The 12134-nt window shown below is 57.8% G+C and overlaps 1 protein-coding gene across 2 annotated transcripts in view; it reads left to right on the top strand.

Moving 5' to 3' along the window:
- Positions 1–12134, top strand: part of TTYH2 (tweety family member 2) — a 36713-nt gene that overhangs the window by 16839 nt on the left and 7740 nt on the right. Inside the window, exons 4-10 of one of the 2 annotated variants that reach the window (XM_036079040.2) lie at positions 156–376; positions 4350–4445; positions 4996–5068; positions 9588–9657; positions 9919–9974; positions 10252–10344; positions 10572–10664. In XM_036079040.2, the coding sequence (XP_035934933.1) occupies positions 156–376; positions 4350–4445; positions 4996–5068; positions 9588–9657; positions 9919–9974; positions 10252–10344; positions 10572–10664 (702 nt within the window). The remainder of the gene's footprint in view (positions 1–155; positions 377–4349; positions 4446–4995; positions 5069–9587; positions 9658–9918; positions 9975–10251; positions 10345–10571; positions 10665–12134) is intronic. The other variant, XM_036079041.2, reaches the window with a different exon arrangement.

Here is a 12134-nt window from a genome sequence, read left to right on the forward strand (position 1 = left end):
CCCCTGCCCCCCGCCTCCCCCGGATGCTGGAGGACGTCAGGGCCTCTGTCCTCCTGCGGCTTGCAGGCCTTCCCCTCCAGAGTTAGTCAGAATATGTAGCGCCCTGGCTTCCTCCTCCCCTGGAGGCCAGATTCACAATCCCGGCCCCTCCGCAGGTATCCGGAACCACCCAGAAGATGAAGGTGGACCTCGAGCAGCACCTGGCCCGGCTCAGTGAGATCTTCGCTGCTCGGGGTGATTATATCCAGACGCTGAAGTTCGTGCAGCAGATGGCAGGGAACGTCATTGTCCAGCTCTCAGGGCTGCCCGTGTGGAGGGAGGTCACTGTAGAGCTGACCGAGCTGGCTGATCAGACTGGCTACGTGGAGTACTACAGGTAAGGGGCCAGAGGGAGGGCCGCGGGTCTGTCCCAGCCTGCATCTTAGGGCCCAGGCAGGGCCTAAATGAGCCATTCCTGAGACGAAGGAGTCTGTGTGCTGAATGGTGGGCGTGTAGAACTGCGTCCCTGTGCAGGCAGGCCCCAGAGACCCAGAAAGGGGCAAAGGCACGGTGACGTGCCAAGATCCAGTTGGAGAGGCTGAAGCTGGCCTCCAGGGACCCCTCCAGGACCAGCATCCGCCGTGGCTGGTGCTGGGGAAGATGCTAGTGGTATACAGGGTTGGGGGGGCAGGATTCTCTCCCCTGCAGACTCAGCCACAGGGGTGCAGGGGGTCAGAGGGACGGTGGCTTATTTGCCTGCATGGAGCGTCCCCTGATGGCAACTTCGTAGCAAACCCAGAGGTGCCCCAGCTTCACTTAGGTAGAAGCCTAAGGGATGGGAGGCTGAGGGGCACCACCCCACCTTTGCCATACTCAGAAATGCAAACTCACACCTCCATAACCTCTGGGAGTCCGTGTACGTCTCCCCTGCCTCCCCATTCCCCAGACCCCATCCCAGGTGAAGGCGCTGGACAGAGGTAAGCTGACCAGGGACCGGCTGCCTCCCTCTGTGTGCAGGATCTGGTGAAGGTCGTTCTGGGGCGAGCCAAGGAAGGAGGCAGCAATCTGGGCTTTCGGGGCCTCCCGGCCAAAGGGGGACTTACACTCCTGAAGTGCAGGTCTCTGCCGCCAGGGCCCAGCGCCTTGCACAGAGGGAGGGGGGCCTGGGGAGGAAGGGATAAATGAGTGCTGAAGAACAAGTATCAGCTCTTTGGACCCACCCCCTCCCCCAAATGCATGGTTCCCCTTCAAGCCATTAACAAAGATCAGAGGCTTTACCCTCCCCGTTGCACAATTTACTCTGGTTTTCTGGATTCATTTCTCCTTTATGAGAAAACCCCACCCTAGGCTGACTAATAAGGACACAGAGGAAATGCTTCTGGTGGGACCCCAACTCATCCAGGGCTCTCCCTTCCTCCAGGGGAGGATAAAGCCGGACCTTGGCAAGGGAAGCGCATGAAGTCAGTCCCCAGCTCTGGCTGGCGCTCCCACCCCTCGGCTCTGCAGCCCATCCAGCCCCTGCATGGCCAGGATGTCACGGATCCAGCTTCCCACCAGATCTTTTTTTTTTGCTCACGTTCAAAACTGCCTTTCTCCCCAGCAACAGAAACTCCCAACTCTGAGGACAGGCTGTGACTCGTGACCTAAAACAGTGGCATCTGATTAGTCCTGTGATCTGACGGCCGTTCATTATCTGAGTGCTCGGAAACTTGGTCCGGGGAGTCGGGGGCAGGTGGAAAGTGGGTGTCCGTGGTGGCCCTGCCTTTCTCTGTGAATGGACCTGGAGCAGGGCCGTGTACGCTTAAGGACCTCACGTGGGCATTAGACACCGACAAAAATGAAATAAGTCAGAATTTACATATCAAAGGGGACTTATTTTTAGGGTGATTTCATTAAAAATGTGAGGAAGGGTGGTGACAAAGCCTAACAGCTGTTTTAGTGTGGGTGACCAAGGTTTGCCCTCTGATCCCCCCGTCCCCAGCTCCCTTGTTCAGGCTGAGGCAGAAAAGACCTAGTCCGAGGACATTAGCACCCCCTGGCCCCTGAAAACCGGTGGTGTTCCTTCCTCCATCTGCTATTTGCCAGCTCCTTCTGTCCCCTGGGCTGTCCTGGAACAGAGAGAGCCCTCATTCCTCGAGCTAACCAGCCTTAGGGGCTCCTCTGAACAGACTCCCCATCTTTGCCTTCCAGATGATTCTAGAGCAGAGCCATTCAGCTAAGCTCATATTTTTTAGTGCTTTTATACAAGGCCCAGCTAAGTATTGGAGGCAATAAAAAGCCAAGCCTCTGTGAGAGGCTCATAAGGGGTGTGACCAAGGCACCTGCGGAGGCCGGATCCAGGAGAGCTTTGGGAGTAAGGGCCTGCACAGCTTCTGCTGGAGCCAAGTTCTTGGTTAGAAACACATCCCGGGTCATCACTGGGCTCCTGTGGGAAAACACATCCGCCTCGCAGAGCTGTTTCCAGGAACTCCTTACAACATGAGGTGTGGAGGCAGAGAAAACGCACTGAAACACGATCATGTAGAGTGAGTTAGAAGCAATCCTAACCTGATTTCCTGCTGCTGTGTGCAGCAGGGAGAGACGTAATAAGAGATCTTTAGGTTTGAAACATGAAACCAGGATTCTGAGAGGTGCCTGGTGGCTGGCCGTGTCTCCTGCAGGAAGACTCAGACGGGCAAAGTCCAGAATTCCTGGGCCGAGTTGTCCTCCCAACGGCCTCTGTCTGTTTTCCAATCAGCAGAATGGGGTCCTAGCACTAGACGTTCCTGAGATCCCTTCCTGCCCTGGCTCCGATTTAGGAAAACTGGCTCCTTGGTGGACTGGGGGGGGGTTCTTGATTAGCCCCCTTTCTTGGCACTCAGCCTCCACTCACAAAGGTGGGAAGAACCTCGTTTGGCTGCCAGGTGGCCTTAGCGTGCCCCCACCCTCTGGGAGCCTCGTACTTCCTTCCAGCACCACCCTGCTCCCACCCACACTCCAAACTCCTTCTCACCCTCATTATGGTGTTAGTGAAGCATTGCCTGCCAAAGAGGAGGGGTCCATGAGCTTATGTGGCTCTTCCATCAAGAGAAATCATAATGATCCAAAGACTTCCCTCTTCAGGGGCTTGGAGCAGTCCTGTCTGTCTGCCCCCCGCCCCGCCCCGCCTCCTGTGTCCCCCAGTCCCACACCGCAGGGCTGCTAGGTAGTGGCTGCTAGGTGAGGCTGGTGCTCAGTTGTAAGGCCCCTCCTTGGGATCCCGTGTGGAAGGGAAAGGAACTCCCGGGGCTTTGCTTGGGATCAGATCAATGCCTTTGGACTTTAGGCACTCTGGATTCTTCGGCCCCTGCTTTGGAGAAGCAGGGATGTGGGGACTTTGAGATGCCTCAGCAGCATCCCTTATTAACCTTGGCACTTAGTGAGCATTTAACTTTTCACCCAGCCCTGAGAAGGTTCCAGCAGTAAAGGTTTGGAAACTGAGGCCCAAAGGAGGGAGGCAACTTGTCAGGATCTGCCAGCTAGTATGTGACTCTGCCTTTTCCCGTCAGCGCGGCCCGGGGGTGGGGGTGGGGGGCAGAAAGGCCTGAGGAGTGAGGGGTGATGTGGGGCTCCCTTGCCCCACCTGAGCTCCCTGGTGGTCTGGGAATGAGCCCCCCGCATCCAGGCACCCCGTGCCTGGCAGAAATGTTGCTGAGAGGAACCTACGTGTCCTAAGCGGTGGGTCCCAGGCAGCTGGGAGGGCGAGCTGGGAAGGCCGGGCTGAGCCTTCATCACAGAAACGGGCGTCTTAGGGGCTTTCTTAGATCCGTGGACATAAATGTCAGGCCTGATCTGATGCCAGTAAGCGTTCTCAAAGCAGCAGGACCAGGGTCCAAAGAGGTGCCTGTGGGAGGCTGCAGAGACCACATAGACCTGCCCTGTCCAGCATGTGGCCACTAGCCACACAGGGCACTGGAATTTAAATGAATCAAAAGCAGCTAGGATGAGACACAAGTCTCCTCCATTGCACAAACCGTATCTCCATTCTCCAGAGCCACGCATGGGCCGGGCAGATGCAGTGGGCTGTGCAGAGATCTAGAACTGCAGGAAGTTCTAGCTGGCAGTGCTGGTTTAGACCCTGAGCCTGGGCGGGGGCGAGCGTGACCCCTTTGTTCAGGCAGAATCGGGGGTGCAGCCCTGGGAGCCCCTGAAGAGCCCGTCCGCGGTGCACACTGGTCCTTCCTGCCTGGAGCAGGGCACAGCCTCATCTACTCCGCTCAGCTGCTGGCTCGGGGCAGCTCGTCACAACGAAGGGTTAAGCAGGCCTGGGGGCTGCTGTGCAGGGTTCCCCGCTGGGCACCCGGTGTGGTGACACCTCCCCCTCCCCTGACCGTCTCTCCCTATCCACCCAGATGGCTTTCCTACCTCCTGCTCTTCATCCTGGACCTGGTCATCTGCCTCGTCACCTGCCTGGGACTGGCCAGGCGCTCCAGGTGTCTCTTGGTCTCGTGAGTATCCCTGCCTGCAGGCCAGACAGCCGGGCAAGCATGCGGGGTGACAGTGTCACCATCAGAGAGATGGGGGCCTGGCCAGGCTCGGAGAGTGTGGTGGGGGCAGCGGCCTGAAGCCACCATCTGAGCCCTCCTCAGCCCCCAGCCGAGGGAGACGGCAGCCGCTGACTTACCATCTGGACACCTAGCAAGGACTGGGCCTGCCTCCGTGTGTCCCCACCGTCCCCGGGCCTGACTGCTGAGCTGCTGAAGGAATTGGCCAAGCATTAGAGGCTCCAGGGTCTCTAATCAACATCTCCTGATAGCTTGTGCCCGCACAGCTTTGTCTCTCCGGCCCAGGGACCTATGCTGCAGGTGCTGGGCTCCATACCTCTCGCCCAGCAATCAGCAGGCTGATATTAGGGGCCACTGCAAGAGTCTCGGGCCACAGGGGGGACAGGCTGGTGGCTCGGAGGAAGGGCACTGGAGGCTGGTGGGGTGACAGCCCTCACAGGGTGCCCCCCTGCCAGCCCGCGCCTGGATCCCACGGGCTATGTCTCTCTCCTAGGATGCTGTGCTGTGGCGTGCTGGGCCTGTTCCTCAGCTGGACGTCTCTGGCTGCTGACAGCGCTGCAGCAGTGGTGAGTTGGGGGTGGGCGTGGGGGGTGGTCTGACCAGGACCGTCTGTCTGGTGGCACATTGATGTGTCCTGTCCAGAGCCCCCAGGGCAGGGCCAGCTTCCGGTCTCTGTCCCTAACCTAGAAAATCAGAACTGAGAGGGCTTGGACCATCCACACCAGTCCCTTTGCCCTTCCTATGGGGACAGAGGCCCAGAAAAAGGAAGAGGCTTACCTAAGATCATGAGGTATTTAGGGGCAAAGCCAAGATAAGACGACTGATCCCTTTCCCACCCCATTGACCCATTCCCAGCCGCTGCTTGTAAGGCCAAGCTTGGATGGCCAGGTGAGGTCTCTGGGTGTGAAGAACTAACTGGGTCTGATGGGGATGGGCGGGGTCTAAACGTCAGGCTGGAGAAGCCTCGGGCTTCCGAAGCGCCCTCTTTGGCCAGCTTCCCTGGACATTGGGAATGTGGAATGTGGTGTTTAGCTTGCCTTCCGTCCCATTGCCTTGGACTCACACACACGGCCTGAAACACAGTGGTGTATGTTTCTGGATGTGGTGCCCCAGAATGTTTTTAAAACACACGCACACAAGGCGGCGGAAGCTCCCTATGTAGGTATGTTTGGTCGTCAATAGACCTAACACTCAGGCGAAGCGGTGCACAGGTCATTCATTCAGCTGACTGGCTCTGTGGCTGTCGGCTGCGCCAGGTGTCCAAGGATGCAGAAACCAGGAGGACATGATGTTCGATCTTGACATAGTCTCAGGCTGCAGAAGAAACGCTTGTAGGCAGCTCACTGTGACCCTGTGTGAATGGAGACCAGGGAGGTGCATGCTTCGTGTGTGTGTGTGTGTGTGTGTGTGTGTGTGTGTGTGTGTGTGTGTGTAAGGGGGCGGTCAGGATTTACCGGGGGATTTCAGGGAACCCCTGCCTGATTCAGGGGCCACAAAGTAAGCCCATGGCCTACATCTGTGCTGCCTTAGCTACCTGGGGATAAAATAACGAACAAGGACTCTACCTGAAGCCCTCTCGCCAAACTCACACCTTGCCCAGGCACTTGGGGGCCGGCTGGTCACTCTGGCCCAGGGCAGTCTGCCTCCATGGTGCCCACAGAATGAACGGACCCTGGTGCTGCTTGGCTCACAGCAGCTTTTGGCCGAGCTCGTCCGGGAGGGAGACGGGGTGGGTGTCTCCTGTTCCTTCCGCCCACCGCGCGGTGTCCACTTGGGGCACGAGGGAGAATTAGCCAGGCATGAGCCTTTGTCCCAAGGGCTGGGGCCCCTCCAGATGCAGGGAAGGGCAGGTTAGGAGGTGTCATCAGGAGCTGAGCGGGTACATAGTCCCAGGGAGCGGCTGCCGGCCAGAGTTACACGCACAGCTGCCTGGCCAACAGCCTCTCCTGTGGGGACGAGTGTAAGCACAGGGAAGCCTGCAGAAGGCAAGCTTTCCAGGGGGGCTCTCCTGCCCCTTGCGCAGCCTCTGCCTTCTGGAAGCTGGGGAGGTTTCCAGCTTGCCGCCTTGAGCTGCCCTTTGGGAGCCAGCTCCCTCCCAGTGGGGGCTTCTCCCTCTCCCCTGGCTTCAGTGTTCAGGGAGACCGGGGGCGATTTAATCTCCCAGCTGGGCGCCCTGGGCTGCCAGCGCTGGCAAGGAAGGCCATTTCCCTAATTGTTGAGTCAGGGCTGTGTGAGAGAGGGCTGTGAGGGAGCTGAATGCGCCTTTGAGGGGGCCACGGACCGGGCTGCATTTTAATGGGAAGTGGGGTGAGGACGAGCGAGCGGGGCGGGAGGCAGCCCGGCACAGGCCGTTGTGGGAGCTTTTGTGTGGTCCTGCTGCCCCTGCCTTGGGAGGCCTGCTCTCTCTGAGCCACTGTGGGGCCCCCGAGGACAGACACGGAGCCCCTCCCCCCCCATCCCTTCTCTGTCCCTGCGAGAAGACCTCCTCGAGGAAGGAGTTCTGCTCCGAGTGGGAGTTTGGGGAGCTGAGCTCTGGGCTTTGGCCACCCCAGCCGTGCTGCCTACCCGCTTGACTGCCCTGAGAGGGTGAGGGGCTGAGGGCAGAGAGGAGAGAAAGCGCCAGAGAAGAAAGAAGGGGGCCATGGAGGCTGGGGACGGGGGGTCATCCAGACACACTGGGGCAACTGAGCAGAGTGCTCCCTGTAAATCCAGCCTCCAAGGGGGAGGCCAGGCCCACCTCACTGAGTCAGGGTGGGGGAGTAGGAGGGTGGCCTCTGGAACCTCCTGCCTGGTCCATGTCCCCTCACCTTGCCCCTTCCCAACGGGGGGGGGGCCCTGGGAAAGTTCTGAAGCTCTCCAGACCTCAGTTTCCTCGAATGTGAGATGGGGAGAAGTGTAGCACTTGCCCCAGAGGACTGTTGATGGATCACGTGGGTCCGGTAACTCCCAGGAGGCATATAGGAAATGTCCAATAAGCAGTAACCTCATTGGTTTGCCACGTGTTTATGTCGTTATGTGAGGGCCACAGGGGTACGCCTTCAGACGGTCACCTGCTCTCCAGAGCTGCCTCAGCTGGGCTGGACACTGGGCTTCTCTGCCTGCGCTCACTGCCCCCCGCCTCTTCCCCCATGCCCATCCCCACTGTGTGAGTAATGCACACCGGGGCCCTTGTCTACACAGACAGGGAGAGAAAGCTAGATCCTCACTGAAGGGGCTGAAGGGCAGACCTGGCCTGAGTGGGGTGGGAGGCCGCATCCCTGGGGGAGCCTCTCTGACAGGGGCCTCCTGTCCCTCTTTGGATTCCAAACTTTTTGGGACCCAGGCCAAGATGGCGGCCTCCCTCTTTATTTTTCCCAAGGCCTCCCATCCCCCCACTCAGATCTGGCTCCTCCCTTTTCACCACTCCAGCGACAGGGGTAGGCCTGCTGGTCCTGTGGCTCTGATTTATGGTAATGAATCAGTCTGAGTGATGTATGTTAGTGATTTGCATATAGAGCAATTCTCCCAGGGTCCTGAGCTTGTGGTTGTGTGTGTGAGTGTGTATGTGCATGCGTGCGTATACAAATGTGGCTCTGTGGGAGCTCTGGGCCTAGGGGGGCATCTTATTCCCCAACCCCCCCATGCACACATGTTCTAGCCCATAAATACCATGATACAGCTCACACCTTTATCTCATACCTAGAATGGCACATGGCATCCAGTAGGTGCTAAATAAATATTGATCAACTCGGAATGAATGTGTGAAGCTCCAGCGTGGAGCCTGAGGCCACCACTCCTGAAAGAGGACAGGGCACCAGCAGTGCAGAGCCCTGGGGAGGGGACCCCTAGGAATGGGTTGGAGCACCAGAGCTTCCCCTGACTGTTCTGAAAGATGGGAGGCCTCCTTTACCCGGTGGCCCCACTGTACCCCCAGGCTGAACCTGAGAAGGGCCTGGCTCAGAGGATGGGTCCTTGCTGCCACCAATCCCAGGGCTGGCTTCTGCTCCCACATGGCCCATAGGCCCTTAGTTGTCACCTCTCCAGGCCATGCTGTGGGGTCCAGGCCCCCCCGCTCCTCAGTGGCAGAGCCTGGAGCCTGTGTCCCCTAACTGCCAGCCCCCCATCTCATCCTGAGCAGGACCCGTACCCGCAGGCTCAGAGATGGATTCAATGCCAACATAATTCTTTTGTTGTTGGTGGTGGTTTTTTAAAATATTTTATTTATTCATTTGTCAGAGAGAGAGCACAAGCAGGAGGAGCACAGAGGCAGAGGAAGAAGCAGGCTCCCCACAGAGCAGGGAGCCCGATGCGGGGCTCAATCCCAGGACCCTGGGATCATGACCTGAGCCAAAGGCAGACGCTTAATGACTGAGCCACCCAGCGCCCCTAACATAATTCTTTAGGAATAGAGTCTGGGGGATGCTTCATAGATCAGCACCTCAAAAGCATGTGGGGCTTGATAACAGGACGGCCAAAAATACAACCGAGATGAACGAAGGCCGTGGTGCAATAACTCCCCGACACGCACGGTGTGGGTGCTCGGGCCCCTGAGGTCCGTCCCGGAGGCAGCATTCAGAAATAGAGTAAGAGGGCGCCTGGGTGGCTCAGTTGGTTAAGTGACTGCCTTCGGCTCAGGTCATGATCCTGGAGTCCCGGGATCGAATCCACATCGGGCTCCCTGCTCAGCAGGGAGTCTGCTTCTCCCTCTGACCCTCCTCCCTCTCATGCTCTCTGTCTCTCATTCTCTCTCTCTCAAATAAATAAATAAAATCTTTAAAAAAAAAAAAAAGAAATAGAGTAAGAGCCAACGCCGCAGAGAGCCTGCCCTCCGCCAGTCACCCTTCTGGGTGTTTTACGTAGGTTAATTCACAAGGTAGGTAGCATTTTTCTCTCCATGCTATAAATGAGGCAGCTGAGACACAGAAAGAGTAAGTCACTTGTCCAAAGTGACAGAGCTAAGAGAGCTAGGAAGGGGCAGGGCCAGGATTCGAGCCCAGGGAGGACTGAGCGGAGAGCTCCAAGCAGCTGGGCCTGAGGGGACCGGCTCCACCCAGGGCCCTGGTGTTAGAACTTTCTTCCACCCCTCCCCATCTCTCCCTGGCTCAGGGCACCAGTGACTTCTGCTCAGCTCCCGACACCTTCATCCTGAACATCACAGAGGGCCAGATCCGCACAGGTAACGAACCCTCGGGGCCTCTGCTGTTGGAGCCGCTCTGGATACTCAGACCAGGCCCGTGGCCGGCCGGACCTTTCAGCCCTGTCGTCACCTAACCCCTCCTCACCCCCAGCCCCCCACACTTTCGGTCCAGCTGGACCTCTGGGCCATTTGTTAGAAGTGCCCTCCTTGGGGAGTTTGGGGACTGGCTGGGCCGCCGAGGACGGTGAGGGCCTGGTCACTGGTCAGCTCTTGCCTGATGTCGATTCCTTTGCCTTGCAGAGGTGACCCGTTACTACCTGTACTGCACTCAGAGCGGAAGCAGCCCCTTCCAGCAGGTACGCCCACCCTGCCCACAGCCCCCTCTGTCAGCTCGCCCCCTCTGGACCCGAAGCCCCTGCACCTGTGGGTGGCTGGCTGGGTGCTTTTCCCTTCATTGCGAAGCCCACGCTGCTAGTCCGGGGACCCCACTTGGAGTAGCAGGAAGCAAGAGGACTGTGCGGCTCTCAGAAAGCCTGAGGGATGCCGGGCAGGGTGGGAATCGGGCGGGGCTGCAGGGGGAGCGGCTCCTGGGAAGCGGAGCCTCAGGGTGGGGCTGCGGTCTCTCCTGGCCAGGCACTGACCATCTTCCAGCGCTCGCTCACCACCATGCAGATCCAGGTGGCCGGCTTGCTGCAGTTCGCCGTGCCCCTCTTCCCCACGGCCGAGGTAAGGCGCTGCCTCCCACAGCATCTGTGCAGGAAGAGGGGCTGGACCCGGACAACCCTCCCCCTGCCTGCACCTCACCCCTCCTGAGCCCCTGAGGCTTCGCAGAGCCAGGCTGTGGAGCGCGCTCCCTGGCCTCTGCACACGCTGCTGCCTGTGGTTTGTGGTTTTAGCTACAAGCCTGCCGCTCACTGTCTGCCTCTCTGCGTGTTTGCCTCTTCCTGCTTCAGAAGGACCTGCTTGGAATCCAGCTCCTGCTGAACTCATCGGAGTCCAGCCTCCACCAGCTGACGGCCATGCTGGATTGCCGAGGGCTGCATAAGGTGCCGGGGTGGGCCTGGCTGGCAAGCAGGATGGGGCGGGGGGGGGGGGGTTGGGTACCCCCGCAGGCCACATTTTCCCAGAGAGCAGCCAGTAGGGTCGAGAAGAGTGATTATCGGGGCTCCCTGCGGGCCCCAGAATGACATAGAAGCCGAACAACAGGAAGGCAGAAGGGTGTCTGGCTTCTTGATTCTCCCAAGTAGTTAAGACAGTGAGAGTCAGTGAAAGGTTCCAGGGGATGGGGGTAGGAGGATTGGATCAGGTTAGCTCTAGAACGTTGGGGGATCCTGACCTAAATGAGAAAGGCTATTCTCCAGTGTCCAGACTCCCGGCCATCTGATCAACCCATCCATCTCCCTGGCTGCAAGTGGACATCCCCCGCTCATTGCCAGGGTCACCTCTCCAAGTACTTGGAATACCAGACAGCCTCAAATGCAGGGAACATTCTGGGAGTATGTGCACCACCCCCGGCAAGCAGTAAGCCAGTGCGTGTGGACACTTCTCATGTCCCATACGGATCTAGCATGAAGGGTCATATGATGATCCCGGCTGCCGTTTGTTGAGAACAAGTGCTCACCCTTGTTCTGTGCAGTTTGTATCCATCATATCATTAGTTGTCACAGTTATTATCGTGAAATACATGTTATTTCATGGGCAATTTTATAGGTAAGGAAACTGTGCATGTATGGATGGATAGATATAGATAGATAGATAGATAGATAGATAGATAGATAGATAGATAGATATTTTTATATGTATAGATCTATAGATCTATAAAGTAGCTCACTGAAGTTTCCAGAGCCCTCAAGTCAAGGGCTTGGCTTTGGACCCTGGCACTCTGACTTCAGAGCCAAGAACATGTACCCCTCTCTCCCTCCCGCACCACCCACATCCAATCCCTCAGCAAATCCTAGCATCTGGACTCTCAAATGTATCCTGAATCCATCCACTTCTCTCTCCTTCCCCACTTTTGCCATGATCCAAGCACAGCCCTGCTCCCTTGGGTGACAGCCGTGGCCTCCTGACTGCCCCCTCCTTCTCTCTCGCCCCCTTAACCTCCCATGACCTTTCATTCACAGCGACCACAGTGATCTTTGTAGAAGTGAGTTGGTACACATCCCTTCCATCACATCCCACCACCTTCTGATCAAATGCAAACTCGTCACGTGCCTGCAAGGCCTAGCGTGACCTGACACCACTCCATCCTCTCTCCTGCTCGCCTTTTTTCTCTCCTGAACATGCCCCGCTTGTCCCCTTCCTTCATCTGCTCAAGGCACAATCCACTCCTTCTTGCCATGCTGGTCTTAGATTAAATGTCCCCTGTCTTCTGGCCCCCCAACCCTGCAGCTGTGTCTGTCTTGCTCAGAGCAACCGTCGCATGCCTAGCACACAGTAGGTGGTCAGCACCTGCTTATGGAGTGAACCCAAGAAGCCCCTTCTGTTGGGCCCCAGAGTGTGGACCCTTAACAGGC

Source organism: Halichoerus grypus, chromosome 2 (assembly GCF_964656455.1).
Source record: "Halichoerus grypus chromosome 2, mHalGry1.hap1.1, whole genome shotgun sequence".
Classification (NCBI taxonomy): Eukaryota; Metazoa; Chordata; class Mammalia; order Carnivora; family Phocidae; genus Halichoerus; species Halichoerus grypus.